The 22,477-nt window shown below is 41.1% G+C and overlaps 2 protein-coding genes across 12 annotated transcripts in view; one reads left to right on the top strand and one right to left on the bottom strand.

The window, feature by feature from the left end:
- Nucleotides 1-14,906, top strand: part of LOC110496190 (uncharacterized) — a 30,922-nt gene extending 16,016 nt beyond the window's left edge. For 2 of the 6 annotated variants that reach the window (XM_021571940.3, XM_036952728.2), the window contains exons 3-8: nucleotides 760-862; nucleotides 2,121-2,345; nucleotides 2,460-2,600; nucleotides 5,824-6,152; nucleotides 10,760-11,008; nucleotides 13,679-14,906. In XM_021571940.3, coding sequence (XP_021427615.1) covers nucleotides 760-862; nucleotides 2,121-2,345; nucleotides 2,460-2,600; nucleotides 5,824-6,152; nucleotides 10,760-11,008; nucleotides 13,679-13,894 — 1,263 coding nt within the window. In that variant the 3' untranslated portion in view covers nucleotides 13,895-14,906. Of the gene's footprint in view, nucleotides 1-116; nucleotides 153-759; nucleotides 863-2,120; nucleotides 2,346-2,459; nucleotides 2,601-5,823; nucleotides 6,153-10,759; nucleotides 11,009-13,678 lie in introns of all 6 variants that reach the window. The other 4 variants (XM_021571941.3, XM_021571944.3, XM_021571939.3 and 1 more) reach the window with 3 other exon arrangements.
- Nucleotides 14,907-18,449: 3,543 nt separating this feature from the next.
- LOC110496189 (chloride channel protein) overlaps nucleotides 18,450-22,477 on the bottom strand; it is a 28,424-nt gene continuing 24,396 nt past the window's right edge. For all 6 annotated transcript variants that reach the window (XR_016488499.1, XM_021571936.3, XM_090208600.1 and 3 more), the window contains 4 exons: nucleotides 20,875-20,922; nucleotides 20,488-20,592; nucleotides 20,217-20,303; nucleotides 18,450-20,003 (listed from right to left, as the gene is read on the bottom strand). Coding sequence is in view for 5 of the 6 variants with exons in the window: in XM_021571936.3 (XP_021427611.2) it covers nucleotides 19,515-20,003; nucleotides 20,217-20,303; nucleotides 20,488-20,592; nucleotides 20,875-20,922 (729 nt within the window). In the remaining variant the exon portion in view is untranslated. The remainder of the gene's footprint in view (nucleotides 20,004-20,216; nucleotides 20,304-20,487; nucleotides 20,593-20,874; nucleotides 20,923-22,477) is intronic.

Below are 22,477 nucleotides of genomic sequence, written 5' to 3'. Positions count from 1 at the left end.
TATGTGTTCTTCTTTTAATCCTATCCCCTCTCTGTTGCGTTCCTTTTTCCTGGCTCCTCTACAAACATACCTATATCTCTCCTGGTTTTCTTCCTCTCCCTCCTTCTCTCTCTCAGCATGGGCGTGCCGAGTTTTCCTGGGAAGGAATCAATGTAAGTCCTGTGCTAATCTCGTCCTCTTCTTTCTCCGTTCCGCCACGTATTTTGGCTCTCTCTGTCTATAGATAAGCCAACGTTTTTTTCCTTCAGTCTCTCCTCATCCCACCTCCCTCCCTCCCTCTTTCCCCATCTCTCTATCTTAGCGTTGCTGCTAATCTACTGTACTGCCTGTGTTACATAGTATCTCAGGCTGGGAGATAACAAGCTGTAATAACCTTACCTCATCTACAGTAGCTAACGCTAGCTGCTAGCATTATGCTCCTTTATGTATCAATCATATGAATCACAGGCCCTACAGGTACAGCACACTGACTGCACAGTGAACTACTACACTACTGTGCTGACAATTGCTGGTTTAACCAAAGTGCTGATATGATTTGTGATGTGTTGGATATTGTAATGTATCTTTTGCTTAATATGGTGGTAGTTGTATTTGATCATTTGTTAAGCAGGATTTTCCCCTATTTTATTTTATCGCATATCTAATCCTCAACCAACAATGTTGTTTTACCCCCTCACAACAATTGGTCATTCCTCTCCCTTTTCCCCTACACAATTATTTGTTGATTTATTTCTTTCCTCCCCTCATCCCTTTCTACAGCTCTCTATGGAGGACACTTCCTCCATCCTGCCTCGTCTGAAGAGGAACTCCAACGCCTACGGGATCGGTGCTCTGGCTAAGTCCTCACTGACAGGTGTGTCAGGTGTGTGTCTGTCCTGGTAGATGGTAAACCAGCCCCATGTTGGCTCCAGACAGGAAGAGGAGATGGAGCCAACATGGTCGCCCCTGTGGGTGCCCTTCCTGTTTCACTTCCTGCCTCCCCATTGATACCTAATGCACACATCAATGGCCGGTTATGGGCAATTGATGGAATCCAATCAGATAAAAAAAAACATATACATATTCAAGTTTTAAAGTAAGTGCAGAAACCACAATGCAACTCCACAGGCATGCTGGGAAATGTAGTGTTTTGTAGTGTGGTATTTGTGGTGGTGGTGATTGTTTATTGTGGTGGCAAGGCAGTTTTATGTCTCTGTGCTTGTTTGTGCACAGAGCCATACAACTGTGTTGTGGTTGTGTCTGGTGAAGTTGAAGTACATTTGATTGATATGGTGTTTGTGTTTAACAGTCAGATTATATCGACCTTGGAATAATAAAGACCCCAAAACCACTTTCCTTACTCTCAAAATAACTTTGCATAAGATTGAATACACATCTAAAATGAATATTATTTTATGAATGACATTTGCATTTTATGAGAACAACAATATTTTTAAACTGATTTAACTAATAAATCAGCAAGGCTTCATTCATCCCAGCATATTTGCTATTGCCCAATGGATTCAGATCACACTCAATTGATTTAATTAGATTTTTATTGTTACTTACTCTGAATGAATACATCCTTTGTTATCGTCAGATATTTGCACTTTAATTAAGGATTTGCAGTGGGGCCTTTTGAGAATTATGTTTAAAGCAAAGATAACTTTTTTTCACATTTTAATTACAAACAAATGCTGAAAGTCTAATGAATCTCATCTTCTTGATTAATTTGATGAGTAAAGACTAATATTAATGAATATTAATGTGGCACAATAAGTTCTGCATTTCACCCTTGTTGCTCACCACAGACGACTGAAAGTTTGATCGAGTCAACAAGCCTTGCCGAGTAAATAGACAGCTTCTAATAATGCTGTAAGCCCCATCTACACTCCCTTCAATCTCCAACCAACCATAGCTCCTGAGAGACATGCATGAAAGAGGAAGAAGCCACTTTGTACCGAATTCATATTCGGCTACTGTACCGTTGCCTCCCAGAAAGAAAACACAAGCCATTAAGCATTTTCCACAGTTCCCAGCCCATTTCACTTCCTGAGCCCAAATCCATTGTGGGAGGTGCCATATTCACAAATTGAATGTGTTGTGAAACAGTGTTCTCCCCCCCTCTATTCTTTATTTAGGCGTGTCCCGTTCCATGAAGGATAAAGTAACTAAGCCCACTGCCATGGCCTCGGGCAAAGTAGCTCACATGATCGAATGGCAGAGCTGGAACACACCATCCACTGGGACTGAAGGGGCTGTGGTCACCAAAATCCCAACCTCGCAACGTGAGAAGGAGAGGCGGATAGAGAGCGAAATGTACAGTGAACTCAGTGAAGGAGAAAAGGAGGCCCGCTTCACTGCAGGTAAGAGTGAACAGAAGAAGCAATTCAAATTAAACAAATCAACACGTCAATAAATTAGATTTGGAACCATGTATTTTACGTTGTTTACAAAGTCTCTCCCCTTGTATCTCCCAGGATTAATGGCACAATTTGCCTTATCGGAGGCTACTTTGCTGGGCTGGAGATCTATGGAGGAAGATGGCCTTTGTGCTGGCTCCAAACAAGGCAGCGTGGCCCACCTCAGTGAGACCAACCAGGAGAGCATCACCAGCAGAGGTACAGGACTACAAACATGGCCACAACACACTACAAATAGGGCAGCCATTTTATTAGACCTTTAGTTTTTAAAGTGCAAACTAAATCTCAATGAACAACACTCACTGAATCTGGTCGTCCAATGCCATAGTTCTTTATTGTGAAATTGAGAAGGATGTACAGGCAACGTTTGATAGCATAGCATTTAAAGCTGAGATTCGCAACAGCGACACTCGCCGCCCCAGGGGCATTTGTTAATGTTTTTTGTTGTTGTTGAGGAAATGAACATCCAGCATCGTGGTAAAAAATAAATCGAAGTACGTACTTTGTTGTTCTGTGGTGCGTGCAACGGTGTGCAATGATGTCCGAGGGGAAGAGACCGTGTTCATTGTTTGAAGTAACATATTTGTTGTTGTAATATTGCAAAATGGACATAGCAGTTTCACCGCTATGGATTCCAGCTTTTTAATGAATGAATAAAAACAAAAATGTATACTAAATTAAGCATATACTTTTAACCTTTCTGATCTCCCCATCCCGGATCCGGGATCGTGAATACAGACTCAAGCTCATTACCATAACGCAACGTTAACTATTCATGAAAATCGCAAATGAAATGAAATAAATATGCTAGCTCTCAAGCTTAGCCTTTTGTTAACAACACTGTCATCTCAGATTTTCAAAATATGCTTCTCAACCATTGCAAAACAAGCATTTGTGTAACAGTATTGATGGCTAACGTAGCATTTAGCGTAGCATTTAGCGTTAGCATTAAGCTGGCAACATTTACACAAAAAAACAGAAAAGCATTCAAATAAAATCATTTACCTTTGAAGAACTTCAGATGTTTTCAATGAGGAGACTCTCAGATAGCAAATGTTCAGTTTTTCCTGAAAGATTATTTGTTTAGGACAAATCGCTCCGTTTTCTGCGTCACGTTTAGCTACGAAAAAACCCCTGTATCCAGGATTGTGTAAATCTATCAGCAAGCTCATTAGCATAACACAACGTTAACTATTCATGAAAATGGCTAATGAAATTAAATTTATCTATTTGCTCTCAAGCTTAGCCTTTTGTTAACAACACTGTCATCTCAGATTTTCAAAATATGCTTTTGAACCATAGCTAAACAAGCATTTGTGTAAGAGTATTGATAGCCTAGCATTGCATTAAGCCTAGCATTCAGCATGCAACATTTTCCACAAAAAACCATAAAAGCATTCAAATAAAATAATTTACCTTTGAAGAACTTCAGATGTTTTCAATGAGGAGACTCTGTTAGATAGCAAATGTTCCGTTTTACAAAAAATATTATTTGTGTCGACTAATCACTCCGTTTTGTTCATCACGTTTGGGTAAGGGAAAAAAAAAAAAAAAAAAAGTCAATAAAACGATAACTTTTTTCCAAATTAACTCCATAATATCGACAGAAACATGGCAAACGATGTTTAGAATCAATCCTCAAGGTGTTTTTCACATATCTATCGACGATAAAATCCATCGTGGCAGTTTACTTTCAATTCTGAAGAAATGGAACGCGCATGGACTTACTGATTACGCACACAGGACACCGGGCGGGACACCAGGTAAATGTAGTCTCTTATGGTCAATCTTCCAATGATATGCCTACAAACACGTCACAATGCTGCAGACACCTCGGGGAATATACAGAAAGCGCAGGCTCATTCCTGGAGCATTCACAGCCATATAAGGAGACATTGGAACACAGCGCCTTCAGAATCCGGGGCATTTCCTGTATGAAACATCATCTTGGTTTCGCCTGTTGCATTAGTTCTGGGGCACGCACAGATAATATCTTTGCAGTTTTGGAGACGTCAGAGTTGTGTCTTTCCAAGGCTGTCAATTCCATGCATAGTCAAGCATCTTTTCGTGACAAAATATTGCGCTTAAAACGGGCACGTCTTTTTATCCAATAATGACACAGCGCCCCTATGGGTTCAAGAGGTTATTAAACAACAATTTTAGTTCCAAATGCAAAAACCACATAACTTAGCTCTTATTTAGTTGTGAAGACTGATCGTAATTGACTTGTGAGCTCCACATCCACTCTGGACTGGACTGTGCTGCTCCATATTTTACTGTAGAAGGCTTCCAGACACTTTGATTGAGCTTATTTACTCCGGTTTGATTGATGTCCTTTCCACTTCATTTGACAGGCCAGCTAGAGGTGCATCAGGGCTGTATGAAGAAATGTTGCGGAGAAAGTCAAGATGGCAGCTGTGGCCCTGGGGTGTTTGGTTGGGTAGTGTTGTGTTGTAACAGAAGACCCTGGGGGAGCAGGGTTGACACCGGGACTTAACCTTGCTCTCATTAACAGCACCATACGGGAGACTATTCTCTGCTATTATCAAGTCAGAGACCAAATCAAATCTGCTTAGTATAGACATTGTAATAACCAAGACACGGTTTGCTCATCGTCAAGCGAGCTTTAATTTTCACCTTTCGATATGTTGAGCTTTAAGTAAGTTGCCAGTGTATTTCTTGCTGAAATGGTGATGCTGCTGTAAATATCTTCTGATATCTGGTGATACTGCTGCTTCAAGGGCCTTTGCTGTAAAGCAAAAATAAAATTTAACTCTGTGATACATCAAAAATCTCTGCTTTGTGCACTGATATTACAGTACACACTGAGTATACAGAACGAAACACCTTCCTAATATTGAGTTGCACCCCCTTTTGCCCTCAGAACAGCCTCTATTCGTCAGGGCATGGACTCTTCAAGGTGTCAACATGAATTCTGGCCAATGTTGTCTCCAATGCGTCCCACAGTTGTGTTAAGTTGACTGGATGGCCTTTGGGTGGTGGACCATTCTTAATACACACGGGAAACTGTTGAGTGGGAAAAACCCAGTAGCGTTGCAGTTCTTGATATACTCGAACCGGTGCACCTGGCACCTGCTAAAATGCCCTCGTTCAAAAGCAATTCAATATTTTGTCTTGCCCATTCACCTTCTGAATGGAACACATACACAATCCATGTCTCAATTGTTTTAAGGCTTAAAAATCATTCTTTAACCTGTCTCCTCCCCTTGATCTACACTGATTGAAGTGGATATAACAACTGACATCAAAAAGGATCATAGTTTTCACCTGGATTCACATGGTCAGTCTATGTCATGGAAAGAGCAGATGTCCTTAACGTTTTGTACACTCGGTGTATATCTTGTATCTAATCCAAAATGTAAACATATACTTCTCCCTTCATCCCTTCCTAACACAACAGACCAGGCGATGCATCACTCCTCAGCCGACGTATGGCCCAACACCTACGTAGCCCAGGGCCTCTACTGCCTTTCCTCCTCCGACGCCTGGGAGCCAATTAGCAACGATCCCTCGGGCGTGGCCTCGCCGGCCGCCTACGTCATGGCAGGTGGGGGAGGAGGGACACCCGGTGAGGGCTACGGTGATGTGGACAATGTGGGGGGCTACATCCAGCAGCAGCAGCAGCCCCAACAGCTCACCCTGCAGCAGCAGAGCCAGCTGCAGCTCCAGCAGTTGCAGCAGATCCAGTTGTACCAGCACCAGCAGCTAATGCTCTACCAACAGCAACAGGTGAGACAGACTGGACTGGACTGCCTCATAGATCACTGTCACCTGGTGGAGTGAGTGTTTCAGTGTCCTTGAGCTGTTCTTGTCTATTGATGTTCTGTATTATGTTTCATGTTTTGTGTGGACCCCAGGAATAGCTGCTGCTTTTGCAACAGCTAATGGGGATCCTAATGAAATACAATGAAATACAAATACAGTACAACATGGAACTGTCTAACTGACAACCATTGTATGTTAGCAGTTTGCTGAGACACTAGTGTTATTAGCAGTTGTGATTTTAACATGTAAATCTTGGTGGGGAAAACTCAAATAAATATAATTAGATGCATGCCAGCAAAGCCACTACACAACACAACACTGAACAATACATTAATTGGACTATAATGGTGACAAACGGTGCCCACAAACTATTATGGCCTACACAAAGCTGTCCCAACAGCAAAGTCCCAACACCTTACAACTGCTACACCTGGCTATCAGCGGAGCCTTGTCTTGTAGCGAAACAGTTCATTCAGCCTCATTCACGGCCTTTCAAAAAACATAGCTTAAACAAATGTGGTTTTTACTGACAATTGATACGTTCAAACGATGGCATGAGGGGATGACGAGCAGATGAGAGGCAATCCGTAATTTTGACTAAGACATTAATGAGTGAGCTAGGACAGACATAGTCAATATAACTATTTGTTCAGCAATTTTGAAATGTACAGCGACAGAATTCAGAACATGGGCCGTTCTTACAGTATTCTCCCTGTACACCAAGTCAGAACCGTAGGATAAATAAATAAAAGCAGACAATGAAAGCTCTTACAATATTTGATAACATTTCTCTAAAAGAGTGCACCAGTCATGAGGGGAAAAAGGATCAAATTATTAACAGTTTACCACACGACATACACAACCCAACCAGCCGCCGACTTTCTTTTTTTTTTTTTTTGAATTTTACCCCTTTTTCGTGGTATCCAATTGTTGTAGTAGCTACTATCTTGTCACATTGCTACAACTCCCGTACGGGCTCGGGAGAGACGAAGGCTGAATGTCATGCGTCCTCCGATACACAACCCAACCAGCCGTACTGCTTCTTAACACAGCGCGCATCCAACCCGGAAGCCAGCCGCACCAATGTGTCGGAGGCTACAGCGCGCACTGCGCCCGGCCCGCCACAGGAGTCGCTGGTGCGCGATGAGACAAGCATATCCCTACCGACCAATCCCTCCCTAACCCCTGGTGTGTTCCTTGTTCTTCATGATGCTCTCTGCGCTTTTAACGGACCTCTGAGACTATCACAGTGCAGGTGCATTTATACGGAGACTTGATTACACACAGGTGGATTGTATTTATCATCATTAGTCATTTAGGTCAACATTGGATCATTCAGAGATCCTCACTGAACTTCTGGAGAGAGTTTGCTGCACTGAAAGTAAAGGGGCTGAATAATTTTGCACGCCCAATTTTTCAGTTTTTGGATTTGTTAAAAAAGTTTGAAATATCCAATAAATGTCGTTCCACTTCATGATTGTGTCCCACTTGTTGTTGATTCTTCACAAAAAAATAGAGTTTTATATCGTTATGTTTGAAGCCTGAAATGTGGCAAAGGTCGCAAAGTTCAAGGGGGCCGAATACTTTCGCAAGGCACTGTATGGTGTTCTTTGGATGCAACTCAGCATTCTTTGTCCTCCAAACACGACGAGTTGAGTTTTTACCAAAAATGTATATTTTGGTTTCATCTGACCATATAACATTCTCCCAATCTTCTTCTGGATCATCCAAATGCTCTCTAGCAAACTTCAGATGGGCCTGGACATGTACTGGCTTAAGCAGGGGGACACGTCTGGCACTGTAGGATTCGAGTCCCTGGCGGCGTACTGTGTTACTGATGGTAGGCTTTGTTACTTTGGTCCCAGCTCTCTGCAGGTCATTCACTAGGTCCCCACGTGTGGTTCTGGGATTTTTGCTCACCGTTCTTGTGATCATTTTGACCCCACGGGGTGAGATCTTGCGTGGAGCCCCAGATCGAGGGAGATTATCAGTGGTCTTGTATGTCTTCCATTTCCTAATAATTGCTCCCACAGTTGATTTCTTCAAACCAAGCTGCTTACCTATTGCAGATTCAGTCTTCCCAGCCTGGTGCAGGTCTACAATTTTGTTTCTGGTGTCCTTTGACAGCTCTTTGGTCTTGGCCATAGTGGAGTTTGGAGTGTGACTGTTTGAGGTTGTGGACAGGTGTCTTTTATACTGATAACAAGTACAAACAGGTGCCATTAATACAGGTAACGAGTGGAGGACAGAGGAGCCTCTTAAAGAAGAAGTTACAGGTCTGGGAGAACCAGAAATCTTGCTTGTTTGTAGGTGACCAAATACTTATTTTCCACCATAATTTGCAAATAAATACATTCAAAATCCTACAATGTGATTTTCTGGAAAAAAATATATAATTTTGTCTGTCATAGTTGAAAATAATGTTTTTTTTCGTGGTGACCAATCGCAGTTCTGATATCCAAGAGTTATTTTTGGTCGTAAGAGACGGTAGCAGCAACATTATGTACCAAATAAGTTTTTTTTTAAAGAAGTTACAAACAACGCAAAGAAACAAACAAAAAACACAATTGGATAGTGATAAAGAATTTTGTAATCAATGTTCATAAATTTCAATTATCCGTATAGGTCTGCAATCCAGAGTTTGTAAAGTTCTGGTTTTAAATGAAACAGACAGAATTCCCAGCTCACAATTGGTCAAATCCAAGTTTATTAGCGAGAGCTCTCCTGTGCATATACTGTACAAAGAAAGACGTTCCTTTTATAACAGTCTCTTAACCTACACACATACAAACACACTAACCTTAGGCTACAATTCTCACCACAGTTCATCACTACCCAGCTGACAGTTCCAGTCCCCCCCAGATAAGGGAACCCTGGAGGGGCTCTCCCTGTCCTATCATATCTCCCCAGAGTTATAGCCGGGTCGGTTCAAACATAGGTTAAGGCCCCTCTTTGTTTACTTTCGGCACACTCATACATTCCTCTCTTCCCAACCTAGTTGGACCTGTGTTTAGTGTTTATTATTTTGAATTACTCCATGTCCATGCTACATAACCTCTAATACCTAATGGTTAAGTTTCCGGGTATAATTCTTTAATCATTTATCTTAAACCTTTATAAAATCTTTTAACATATAGGAACACGTAAAACGTCACCCTTCTTCTCTGCCACCATCTAAAGGTTGAATCATGACGTAATTGATCTTCAGGTTAGAGCTCTAGAAAGAGGCCCGAGATCCCGACTTGGAATTCCGAGTTGAATGACCGTTCAAAACATGTTTTCCCAGTTTTCTTGAACTCGCTGAAGTCTGAGATTTCCCAGTTCCAAGTTTACAGTTGTTTTGAATGCAACAGAAGTCATGCTAGATTGACTGCATTGCCGATGTTGAATGATTATCCTTTGAAGCTTAGAAAAGATACCCTTAAACCCAGACTTGGACCACACATCCACTCCACTGAATAGCAGGCTAGGGATTCCTTTGCAATGGTTGCAGTTAGCCACGGATTGCTTCCAAACCACTAAATTTTGCGATTTCCAACTTGTTGTGTACTGTTTATGTCCAATGGTCGATGAGCACCGCTACGTTTTATCTAGAATTTCTCTTCATAATTTCTCTTCATATGACAAGGATTGAAAAGGATTTGCCAGTAGATTGTCAACTTGATTCATGATGATGACTGCTAGCTTGCTAGCTAAGATTTTGAAAGTATGATGTCAGTCCAATCAAAGCTACTGTAAATATAACATAATTTGACGTAATTTTGTCTGTGGCCAATGACCGCCTTCTTGGATGGGCACTTCTAATGTAACTATATGGAGTACCGAAGGGACTTGCATTTTCAAGCTCTCCCCGTAGATTTGGCGTTGACATACTGTCCCCATGAGTGACAGAACGCTGAGCCAATCACGGTGCAACTAGGGAACATTACCACTCCTTACGCTCCATATTTTCCGCTGGCTGCCTCTCCACCACAGAAAGCACTGAGCTAGGCTGAAACACCTGCATTTTGAAGCTGCCTTACTCAACAAAGCAAAAAAAGAATCCACGACAGAACGTCGTGGACGCATTACACAGACTAACATTTTCACCATACAATAATTTCAGGAAATACACATCCTTTTTACCTCAGTTTGGTAACGTTAGTATTGTTAGTGTTTTGACACTTGGCCTTTATTAACTCAATGTTTTTTTTATTTTTTACATCGTTTGCAAACTGATATGTGACACGTATTAATACCAAAATAACATGCAAGACAGGAAAAAAAATATTAGCTAAACAAGTGGGGCTCAAAACTGGTGGGGCTCAAAACAGGTGGGGCTCTGCCCTGAATGACGGGTCGCCACTGGTTATTAGTAAAAAATGTATGCAATGTTTTTAACCTTCTTACTGCTAATGTAATGTTACCAATGCTAGTCCTACTAATTAAATACAGAAATAATTGTAGCCAAGAGCAACAGATGACTCATTCCTCCCACTAGCCATGAGCTATCGGGTCATGGGGAGGTTTCTTGATTATGTTATTTTTTGTGTCATGAAAAAATGTGAATGAACTGTGTTCCCTATCTACAGGCAATGGAACACAGACTACACAGTGCAAACCACTCCCTCCAAGCCACACCCAACAGCACCATTCACAGTCTAGGCCTGCCCACTCATCCTCGCCTGGCTGACCTGTGGGGCTCTGCGCAGGTGGAGATTGTGGGACACACGAGCGGGCCAATGGCTGACATGGTTGTTGGTGTGGTCGAGACCTTGGGGGAGGAGCCAGAGGAGGAGAGCGAATGCATTTCAGAGCAACAGGAAGAGGAGGAGACTAAGGTGAGCCATGTGGTTGAAGAAAATGTGTTGATTTTAAGACTAGTGGTTTTTGTAATGTTTTAGATATCATCAATATTATCATACGCATTGATGCCTAATGGTACTAAGCATTGTCAATATTAACAGCAGGCCTTACAAGTAGGCAGAAATAATAAATAAAGTAGGAAGAAATAGATGTCATTGTTGTAAAAAGGTGTGAGTTTGGTACATTTACTATCATAATGTATTCAAATATTGAATTACTTTGACATATGTAATGATGTTATACAGTGCCTTGCAAAAGTATTCATCCCTGTTACGATCAACTAGGAGTGGTGGGTGGAATCAGGCGCAGAGAGCAGAGTTCTGTCGTTTGTCAAATTTATTCACCAGCGCAACAAAACAGTCACGCCAACACACAGGGCGTGCCAGTCCAAACAACAGGACAAAAATAGTCCGGAGAATAAAGACTCGAATAAATCACACCATCAATCACAGAGAAACAAAAAACAAGCCCGCACAAATACCCAGCGGGCCTAGTGTCCTTAAATACCCTACAAACAAACCCTAATACAAAACAGGTGTACCCAATTACCCAATAACCAAAACAAACAGAAAGGGAATCGATGGCAGCCAATAGGCCGGCGACGACGACCGTCGAGCACCGCCCGAACAGGAAGAGGCACCATCTTCGGCGAGGTTCGTGACAATCCCTCTTGGCGTTTTTACTATTTTGTTGCATTACAACCTGTAATTTAAATAGATTTTTATTTAGATTTTATGTAATGGACATACACAAAATATTCCAAATTGATGAAGTGAAATTAAAAATGTAAAAAAAAATATCTACAAATTAAAAAACTGAAAAGTCCCTAAATAAGATCTGGTGCAACCAATTACCTTCAGAAGTGACATAATTAGTTAAATAAAGTCCAGTTGTGTGCAATCTAAGTGTCACATGATCTCAGTATATATACACCTGTTCTGAAAGGCCCCATCGTCTGCAACACCACTAAGCAAGGGGCACCACCAAGCAAGCGGCACCGTGAAGATGAAGGAGCTCTCCAAACAGGTCTGGGACAAAGTTGTGGAGAAGTACAGATCAGGGTTGGGTTATAAAAAATATATGAAACTTTGAACATCCCACGGAGCAGCATTAAATCCATTATAAAAAAATTGAAAGAATATGGCACCACAGCAAACCTGCGAAGAGAGGGCAGCCCACAAAAACTCACAGACCAGGCAAGGAGGGTATTAATCAGAGAGGCAACAAAGAGACCAAAGATAACCCTGAAGGAGCTGCAAAGCTCCACAGCGGAGATTGGAGTATCTGTCCATAGGACCACTTTAATCCATACACTCCACAGAGCTGGGCTTGACGAAAGAGTGTCCAGAAAAAAAAAGCCATTGCTTAATAAAGAAAAAACTAAGCAACCATGTTTGGTGTTTGCCAAAAGGCATGTGTGAGACTCCCCAAACATATGGAAGAAGGTACTCTGGTCAGATGAGACAAAAATGTAGCTTTTTGGCCATCAAGGAAAATGCTATGTCTGGAGCAAACCCAACACCTCGCATCACCCCGAGAACACCATCCCCATAGTGAAGCATGGTGGTTGCAGCATCATGCAGTGGGGATGTTTTTCATCGGCAGTGACTGGGAAACTGGTCAGAATTGAAGGAATGATGGATGGCACTAAATACAGGGAGATTCTTGAGGGAAACCTGTTTCAGTCTTCCAGAGATTTGAGACTGGGACACGGAGGTTCACCTTCCAGCAGGACAATGACCCTAAGCATACTGCTAAAGCAACACTCGAGTGGTTTAAGGGGAAACATTTAAATGTGCTGGAATGGCCTAGTCAAAGCCAAGACCTCAAACCAATTGAGAATCTGTGGTATGACTTAAAGATTGCTGTACACCAGCAGGAACTCATCCAATTTGAAGGAGCTGGAGCAGTTTTGCCTTGAAGAATGGGCAAAAATCCAAGTGGCCAGATGTGCCAAGAGACATATCCCAAGAGACTTGCAATTGCAAAAGGTGTGTGTGTGTGTGTGTAATATTGTTTCAGAAGAAAAAATATTTTGCATCTTCAAAGTGGTAGGCATGTTGTGTAAATCGAATTATACAACCCCCCCAAAATCTATTTTAATTCCAGTTTGGAAGGCAACAAAAGAGGAAAAATGCCAAGGGGGTGAATACTTTTGCAAGCCACTGTATTACGCTAAGTTCCCTATGGTGAACAGAACGTAGTGTTACATTACACAGATTAACGTTTTAACCACACAAGAATTCCAGGAAATACACATCCTTTTTTTACCTCAGTTTGGTGAATTTAGTATTTTGACACTCGGCCATATATCAAAAAGCCATGACAACAGGAAGCAGCAATAGTATTTAAAAATACATATTTTAGCAATATAAATGGTACATTTATCATTAGATTTGAACAGGATTCTACTTTATCAGGTAAAACTATTGAATGAGCCAAAAAAAAAAGGTACTATGGTTTATTGATTTTATGTTTGTCCTGGCTACTACAAGTGATTTACTTCAAAGTCCTCCAGCCACAAGATGTCATTCAAAGGTGGGTCATGGATTTATGATGTACCCACAGGTAGTGCCTCTTGACTGATCCTCACAGTTTGGTAAGTACAGTATAGTCAGTAAACCATCCATTTACTGTTTTCATAGGACGATGAGGTTACGTTAACCTTAGAACCAACTTTGACCCCGTCCCCGCTTAGAGAAGACGCCACCCCGATTGGAGGCACCGGTCCACAACTAGCACGCCCAGAACCAATGGCAGAACGCATACCCTTTGTGGTCACACCCTGCATTGTCCAATCGTTGGAGGAGAAGGGCGAAGAGGTGGCCAAGGGGTCTATTGTTGCCGTGGCGACCAATTGAGGGGGATAGTCAGAAAGAGTGACAAACAGGATATACTTATCCATAATCCACCAATCAAGCTATTCTACTCCACATCCAGCTATTTACCCACTCTGGGACTGAGAAAAAACAAAAATACTTTTCCTGGAGGAGAAAGTATTGGATAAGACAATGATAAAAGGGAACTTTAAAGACAAATCTGTCGTTTTGCAGAAACGTGAGGACTTGTTTTGCCGTAATATTGAACTAATGAATTAAAATTGAAAGAATGGAGTATAGAGAAAGAAAAAGGACGCTTTGAAAAGATCAGTGCATTACAGAGAATCACAAGACAACCAAAAGAAAGTGCATGCTTTTGAAAGTAATTTAACATTAATAGTAAAATGTATACAAAGTAATAATATATACAATACCGGTCAAAAGTTTTAGAACACCTACTCCTTCAAGGGTTTTTCTTTATTTTTTAAAACTATTTTCTACATTGTAGAATAATAGTGAAGACATCAACACTATGAAACAACACATATGGAATCATGTACTAACCAAAAAAGTGTTAAACAAATCAAAATAGATTTTATATTTGAGATTCTTCAAAGTAGCCACCCTTTGCCTTGATGACAGCTTTGCACACTCTTGGCATTCTCTCAACGAGCTTCATGAGGTAGTCACCTGGAATGCATTTTTGAAGAATCTCAAATATATTTTGATTTGTTTAACACTTTGGTGGTGCCTACACGATTCCATGTGTTATTTCATAGTTTTGATGTGTTCATTATTATTCTAAAATGTAGAAAATAGTACAAATAAAGAAAAACCCTTGAATGACTAGGTGTTATAGAACTTTTTGACCGGTAGTGTAATTATGATTTTTTATAAAAACAAAAAAAGAAATAAAGTAATATTTATCCGTGTGTGTTTCTGTGTGTGTGCGTGTGCTTGCATGTATGTGTGAGTGTTCAAATGTATGAATGTATGTATGTACAGTTTGTATGTATTTATGTATGTATGCAAAAATATATATTCTCGAAAAACATATTCTTGTCGGCAGTGGTATTGTGTGTGGTGTTCAATAGTTTCACACACAAACTAATCTCAGACGCACGTAGCATAAATGGTACCGTAACGTCTTTCAACAGACTGTGGGACGCGACCAACAAGCGGCTTTGTCCAGATTTCTGTCACTGATCATTTTGGACAAGGCTCCTGTGTGGCTCAGTTAGTAACGCATGGCTCTTGCAACACCAGGGTTGTGGGTTTGATTCCCACAGAGGACGAGTATGGGAAAACAACTCAAATGTATGCAGTCACTACTGCTCTGGATAAGAGTGTCTGCTAAATGACCCCCACCCCCCCCAAAAAAAATAATGTGATAAATATTTCTGAAGGGGAGGGGATATTTGGCCCATAGACTTGTCTGAAACTTGCAGAGAGAGGGGGTGGAGCTTCCTCTCCTTGTTGTAGTGTATTCTCCCCCCCCCCCCAGAACTTCACTGAGCATCTGACACAAGATTTTAGTTATTGGTTTCCGAGATTACACACACGCACAAAAATGATGGATAATTTGTGACTGTTTCAGGAAGCTGGGCGTAGGTCCACACATCACTACTTCACAAGAGAGTGATTTTAACATGTATTTTTGTTGTTACTCAAAATGCGTTTTGGGGCAGAAATGCCTTCTGGAACATGTGAACTTTCATGTGCCTGAATAACAAACTTGTTATACCATCTGTAAATATGAATATAATTGTTAAATTACAAGCCTAGTTGGTTAATTAACGGAAAAAGGCAAGAACCTTCCCACTAGCCATGATTGGCTAAGATAATGGATAGGCTGGACATGCCGATAGATGAGCTCGGATTGGTCTGTCATGTAGCACGCTTCTGTCTATAACATGAGCTGCTTAGTATGTGTAGATAATCCTTGCCACCACAGTTTTTTTGAAAGATATGTTTAGCCACGGAGAACTGCAAAACTTGCTACTGCTCTCAACAACATTGCTGACCTGAATATAGCAGGCGCAATCGACAAAGATCAGTGGGAAAAAGTGGTGATGGACTACTTTCTGCAAACGGTCAGTGTGAACCGGAGTGACTTCACACAACGGGCCAAACAAGCTGTACAAACAAAATGGAAACGACACAGGATTTCTTACTTAAAGGGGTTCCAGTCTGCCATGTAGCTTTCATTCATGTATACGGCTAAAAGTCTAGTTACATTTTCAGATATTATTAAGCTACATTTTTGGATATTATAAGTTTCAAATTTAGTCAAAGTTTTTTTCATTGCAAGTTAAGTGTATGGTTAGCTAGCTAGTGAACATTAGCTTGCTGGCTCACTAGCTAACGTAACGTGTATGATCTGTGTAGTAATATTATTAGTATCTCAAAGTCATTTGCATTGCTAGTTATAGCCTAATGTTAGCTAGCTTGCTAACATTGAACTTAGTTGGTTAACTTTAGTGTTAGGATTGTGTATTGGAGGCAAAGTCAGGTGCAGGAGAGCAGAGTGTTGTGAACAGGCTCACTTTTTATTCAGGTCAAAATGACAGTACAAAGTAACAGAAAAATGTGCCCAAAACACGGAACATAGACAAAAAATAATGCCCGTAACGATATCCACAATGTCAAAATACACGTAACGCAAAACAATCCTACACAAAGACATGATGGGGAACAGAGGAATAAATACATATGAATTGATTGGGGAATGAAAACCAGGTGTGCAGAGAAGAAGACAAAACAAATGGATACATGAAAAATGGAGCGGCGATGGCTAGAAAGCCGGTAACGTCGACCGCCGAACGACGCCCGAACAAGGAGAGGAGTCGACTTCGGCGGAAGTCGTGACATTTAGCTACCTACAGATTCATACCACAGCATTTCATGCATGGTAGAAAGCTATGACAATATGTTTTTATTGTTTGCTAGCTAGCTACATGTCTAAACAAGTCTCCAATTCGCCAGATGTTTACATGACCCATCAAGTTAGCTACATGCCTCACATGTGAATCCTTCAAGAGATGAGTGGTACTAAGGCTTAAGAGGGTGTGAACGATGCTGAATAGTTGCAGATAAAGAATATATCTCCAGTAGGTGTACCAGAACATTCAAGGTCCATTTTCTCAAAAGTGTGGGTTACAAGTTTATCAACTTTCAAAGCAGAATAATTTTCCCATTGTTCCTCAACTTCAGCGTATGATATACCATTTTGTAGTCTCTACTTTTATCCAATGTAAAAAACACAATTTCAAATTTTGCCACATTAGACCGAATCGAGGTGGTTGGTCACATATACCATTTAAAGCTCTGGTGGGATGCTTTTTGGCCACTGTATGCCAGGGTTGGGCTCAATTTAGAATTTTGACTCCCATTCAACTCATAAGTTTAAATTCTAATTGAATTGGCCACATCCCACAGGATTTAGAATTTGTACTTGAGTTTGAGTGACAGGAAGTAGAATTTAATTCAGTGCAATTCAAAGAAATTCCACTCAATCATAAAACACAAGTTTCATTGAGTCTGACAGGTCACACTTTTCTCTGGAAAAGTGTGGTGCAGCGGTCTAAGGCACTGCATCTCAATGCTAGAGGGTCACTACAGACCCTGGTTTGATTCCAGGCTGTATCACAACCTGCCGTGATTGGGAGTCCCATAGGGTGGCGCACAATTGGCCCAGCATCGTTAGGGTTTGGCGGTCATTGTTTAACTGACTTGCCTAGTTTAAATAAATGTTTTTTTAAAAATACTCTTTTAACCTTAGTGCTTAGAATAGCCAAATATATTTTCATGATTGATGTTATGTACACAATGTATTTTTGTATAGACTACACCAAATATAGAATTGAAGAGACTTTTGAATTTCACAGAATTCAATTACATTTCCTTTAATTACTTTTTAAATTGCAATTCTGTATCCTGTTTACTACTTTAATTCAAATTCAATAATTTAATTGGAATTTATTAGACATTCTCAATTAAATTCTGTATGCTTGCCAGGCTGGGTTGAGATTTAGAGTATACTGGGTCACTCACATCCACCATGGATAAAGGACAACTCAAATATCCCATTAATTCTGACAGAGCTGAAAAGTATTAAAAGGGAACAACATTTATTCATTGAATTTTGGAATCCATCAGTTTCGCCCACAATGCTATGAAATCTGGAGCGTTTACAGTCCTGTAAACAGTATGGCTTTTCTGGTTTCGTTACTGGCGCCTTACTGTAGGCTTCACTACCCTCTGTCGGTTTCTTTATAACTGACTCATTGTTCTGTTGGAGGACATTGTTTAACTGCCTGTAACGTTGATTACAATGGAAGTGAGAGACAGAAAAAGACTGACGTGTGGGAGTGGAGCTGGGAACCACCAATTTGTTCACCAATTCATCAATATGACAAAGATGCCTCTGTTGCTTTAAATTAACAGGCATGTCACTTAGTAAAACGTTTACTCAAAAAGCCTATGTTCATTTAATGTAAGTAGCGTTAACTTTTGTAGTAATAGTTGTATAATAGTTGTATTCGTTTTTTTTTTTGTTCTATATCCATATGCATTGAATAATCACAACAATAAATCATTTGGCAGATAAGTTACTAACCTTTTATTAGCTACATTAGTCATCGTTTTATACATTCAGAGAAAAATCGCCTCTACAAAAGATAAATAAATACACGACTAAAGACAGACAGATAAACATACATACTGTACATTCAGACATAAAAAAAACTGACTGACCAAATATAATAGAAATTATTTTCATTTAACAGACAGAAAAGATTCCTCTGTCTCAAATCTGCAGGTTTAAAGACATAGGGAGCAACCTGAGAAACTGTTTGAAGTAGAGCGAGAGCGAAGAAAGAGCCAGAGAGAAAGAGCCAGAGAGAAAGAGGTTCATTCATAATTCAACTACTTTTCACATAAAACCCTGTGTCATACCGTTTCTTTTTTCTTCTGTGCTCAGTGGTGTCAGAAGAACATCGGGTTTTGTTCATTAGGGCATGCAAAGAGTAACAGTTTACGATGTTTCGCAACGTAAAACAAATATGAGCATTTCTTATTTCCTGAGGCAGTCCCTCCTGTTTCAGTCCATTTTTTTTGAGGGGGGGGGGGGGGGGTAGGAAAATTCACCATCATAGAATCATTCAGCATGTGTTTGTTTTGTGTTATCATCAAGTGAGCGATTAATCTAAATTACAAAGGGGGATGGATGGTGGCTGTTCCGTTTGTAGCCATAGCATTATTAAGTAAAAAATCTCTAGCATCATTACATCTGAGTTGGCTGTTGTCAGTCTGATTTAACACTGTCATCTATCAACCCAGCATGGTGACCATAGAACTCCCTCACAAGGTGGGCCTCATTGAATCTATAGCTATTGAAACACCACCGGTAGCCATTGTCTCCTGTTTAAATAAAGGTGGGTTAAATAAAGGTTAAGTTAAAAAATCTAAATGAAACCAATGATCTTAAAAAGTCAAGTACTACTATGGAGCCCAGATTATTTCTCCTCATGGATTCACAGACATCATTCACCGAGAGAGGAAAGAGAAGGAAAGCTCGAAGGTGAGAGAGAGAAAGACTAAAAGAGAAATTCACACCATATAAAAAAAAAAACATGTTATAAAAAAACCAGCACTCATAAGGCTAGATGGGCTCCTCATCATTACTCTCCTCCTCCTCCACTTGCTGCTCTGAGGCAGCCCGGAGGGCGGGGAGGGGGGTGGAGAAGGCAGCAAGGGGGACGGAGAGGGCGACAGTGAGGGGAATGGAGAGGGGCGAGGTGAGCGGGAGGGAGAGGGGCAACGAGTGGGGTAGCGAAGGGCTACTGTTGCTACTGCTGCTCCCTGTTCCGCTGCTGCTGCTACTACTACTGCTGTTCACCTCCGCTACCTCCCGCCTCGTGCCCTCGATCCACACCGCCATCTCTTCCTCCTCCTGTGTCGGGGGAGGTGGCGGTGCAGGGGCGTGGGGGACGACGGGAGCGGGGGAGAGAGGAGAGGAGGGGGCGGTGGGGGAGGCGGGGGCTGAGGTTGTCTGGGGCTTGGATGACTTCCGTCTGATGTTGCGGAAGCTGGCCAGGGGGGGGCGTAGCCGGACCCCGCTATGCGTAGAGGCCTCAACGGCCTTCTGGAGCTGGGGGAGAATAGGGTAGTGGGGATAGGGAAAGAGAGGGGACACAGAAGAACACAACATTGAATTACATGAAAATAGCATGATAAGTAAGACTCATAAGGCAATAACGACTTACTAAATTGTAAGGTTCAAGCAAAAGTGAATGGAAAAACTGTTAAATAGAAAGAGAGAGCGATAAAAGAAAGTGAAAATTAGAAGATTACATTTTCTTACCTCTTTAAGTGCCACAACACCCACCAGTTTTCCGATACTGGTGACATAGGCATGACTCAGGCCCAGTAATGAGAAGAGTGTGTGGGTCTGAGACAGGCATAAAAGGTCAGACGTCAAATTAGACCCCACTTCTAACTGCTTTAGGTTCAGCATTCTGCTATGGCTTCTGTTCTGAGCAAATCTACTATCGGTTGTATTTCAGTTGTGTCTAGACATGATGTCATATACTGTATCTCCGAATTGGTATGAGTTGGCAGCCCTTCAAACCAACCTTGTGTAGCGAGGTCCTCTCCACCAGCTGAAAAGGGGAAGGATCTATTCGGATCTGATCAATTTCCATTGGCTTGTCCATCTCAGCCTCCTCCCATTCTTTGATCTGCACCAGCCAATAAGACACAAGTTGAAGAAACACAACGCTGTAATTGGCTAAATTCCCTCTAAAGCGCAACCTTCAACGTCAACTGCCTCCATAAGAGATTTAGGGTTGTTGACACCTTTTAACCTTCTTATGGGTTTCAACATTCTAGGCCAGACTCTTTTGACAAGGACAAACGTGTTTGAAAATGTACAAGGCAGCCTACTCTAATCATTTGGTATTGCATCAGGGGACGTAAAAGTTCTTGGGACCTCACAAGTCGACCGAAATGAGATCAGTTACCTCTTCTGGTGTCATCGTATCGGACAGGAGAGGGTTGGCGCAAGGCTCCTGATGAGAGAAAAGGGGGGGGAGGGGGGGGGGGGGTGTAAGATAAGACACTTTCTGACTCACGTCATGCACACATTTTTCCTCGTCCCATAACCTAGCTGATTGTCGCTGTTCCATTTGTCGCTGTTCCAATCACTGTTCCAATCACTCATATTTGTCTCTTCCAAACATATTGAGTTATGTACCTTATTTGGTTGAGTACAGTGTGAAGAATAACATGTTTTGTGTGGGCTGCATGTTCGTGGATATACTATATACTTTTTAAAAAGCCTGGTTGTGTGTGTGAAACATAACTTTTCAGATGAGTTTAGGGTGCACAATTCAACCCCAACATTAACCCCAACCCCAGCAGTGGCTGTGCTAGCCAGTGGAAGACTACAACAACAAAGGGTTTGTGTGGGAAAATTGATGGGACAGTCATTTGTGCAGCAGGAAACGTATGAATCCAATTCATTTCCCAATACTTACAAGCGCATCCTTGAGTATAAAATAGTCACGGATTTGGCTTTTCAGAATGAGATAGTCACACGTTTGGGGTGTACAATTCCAATCAAAGGCTGGCCTATCCAGTAGAAAACTGTAAAACTACAAATCAATGGCAAAATATTATGATCACCATTGAATAGAGAGATTGAACTGTATCATTAACATACATTGTTTTTCATATTTGCAGTATAAATTGGTAAATGTGAAAAGCCAACCAGTCATACCAGGCAAATAATAACCATATTTAATATGCTGATTTCCATATGAGAGAACTTAAGAGGAAATATGTTTGACTAGGGAGCCTCTCTGAACAATCTCCATTTGCAAGTCTTGTGAATTCATTTGTCACACTCAATTAGATAAAGAAGTGTGATTACATAAAGAACAGAGCCCAGTAATAAGATTCATCCCATGCAAATATAATGGCTAAATATTCATATTTCCTTGAAATATGGTTTTCAATGGAACCGCCAAGGAGAGACGCCATCGACATCTCAACGGCTCATTACCTCAGTAATTAATTTGCTGTTCAAATTCTCGACTCCATAAATACTTTAGTGATCATCAGGAAGACCTTGGTGTGCATACAGTAGTGCTGAGCGATTAGTGCTTTTTGAGGTTGGTTTGGTTTTGATTCGATTATGAAAAAATTAATTGAGGTTTTCGATTATTATAATTTTTCACATTAAATGCATTATGCATTATGTGGTTTGAATGCTGTAACAACACAGAATAAAACAATTAATAAAAGTCCCATGACGGCAGTGATGCCCATTTCACTGAGTGTACAAAACATTAGGAACATCTTCCTAATATTGAGTTGCACCCCCTTTTGCCCTCAGAACAGCCTCAATTCGTTGGGGCATGGACTCTACAAGGTGTCGAAAGCGTTCCACAGGGATGCTGGCCCATGTTGGCTGGAGGTTCTTTGGGTGGTGGACCATTCTTGATACACATGGGAGACTTGAGTGTGAAAAACCTAGCAGCATTGTAGTTCATAAAACCTCAACAAGGATCTGCCCCATCTTTTCAGTTTTCGCCTAAAATGACATACCCAAATCTAACTGCC

This window comes from Oncorhynchus mykiss, chromosome 18 (assembly GCF_057628025.1).
Source record: "Oncorhynchus mykiss isolate SJ-2025 chromosome 18, ASM5762802v1, whole genome shotgun sequence".
NCBI classification, from domain to species: domain Eukaryota; kingdom Metazoa; phylum Chordata; class Actinopteri; order Salmoniformes; family Salmonidae; genus Oncorhynchus; species Oncorhynchus mykiss.
The sequence above is the reverse complement of the archived record's forward strand: the minus strand, read 5'-3'. Positions and strand labels throughout refer to the sequence as shown.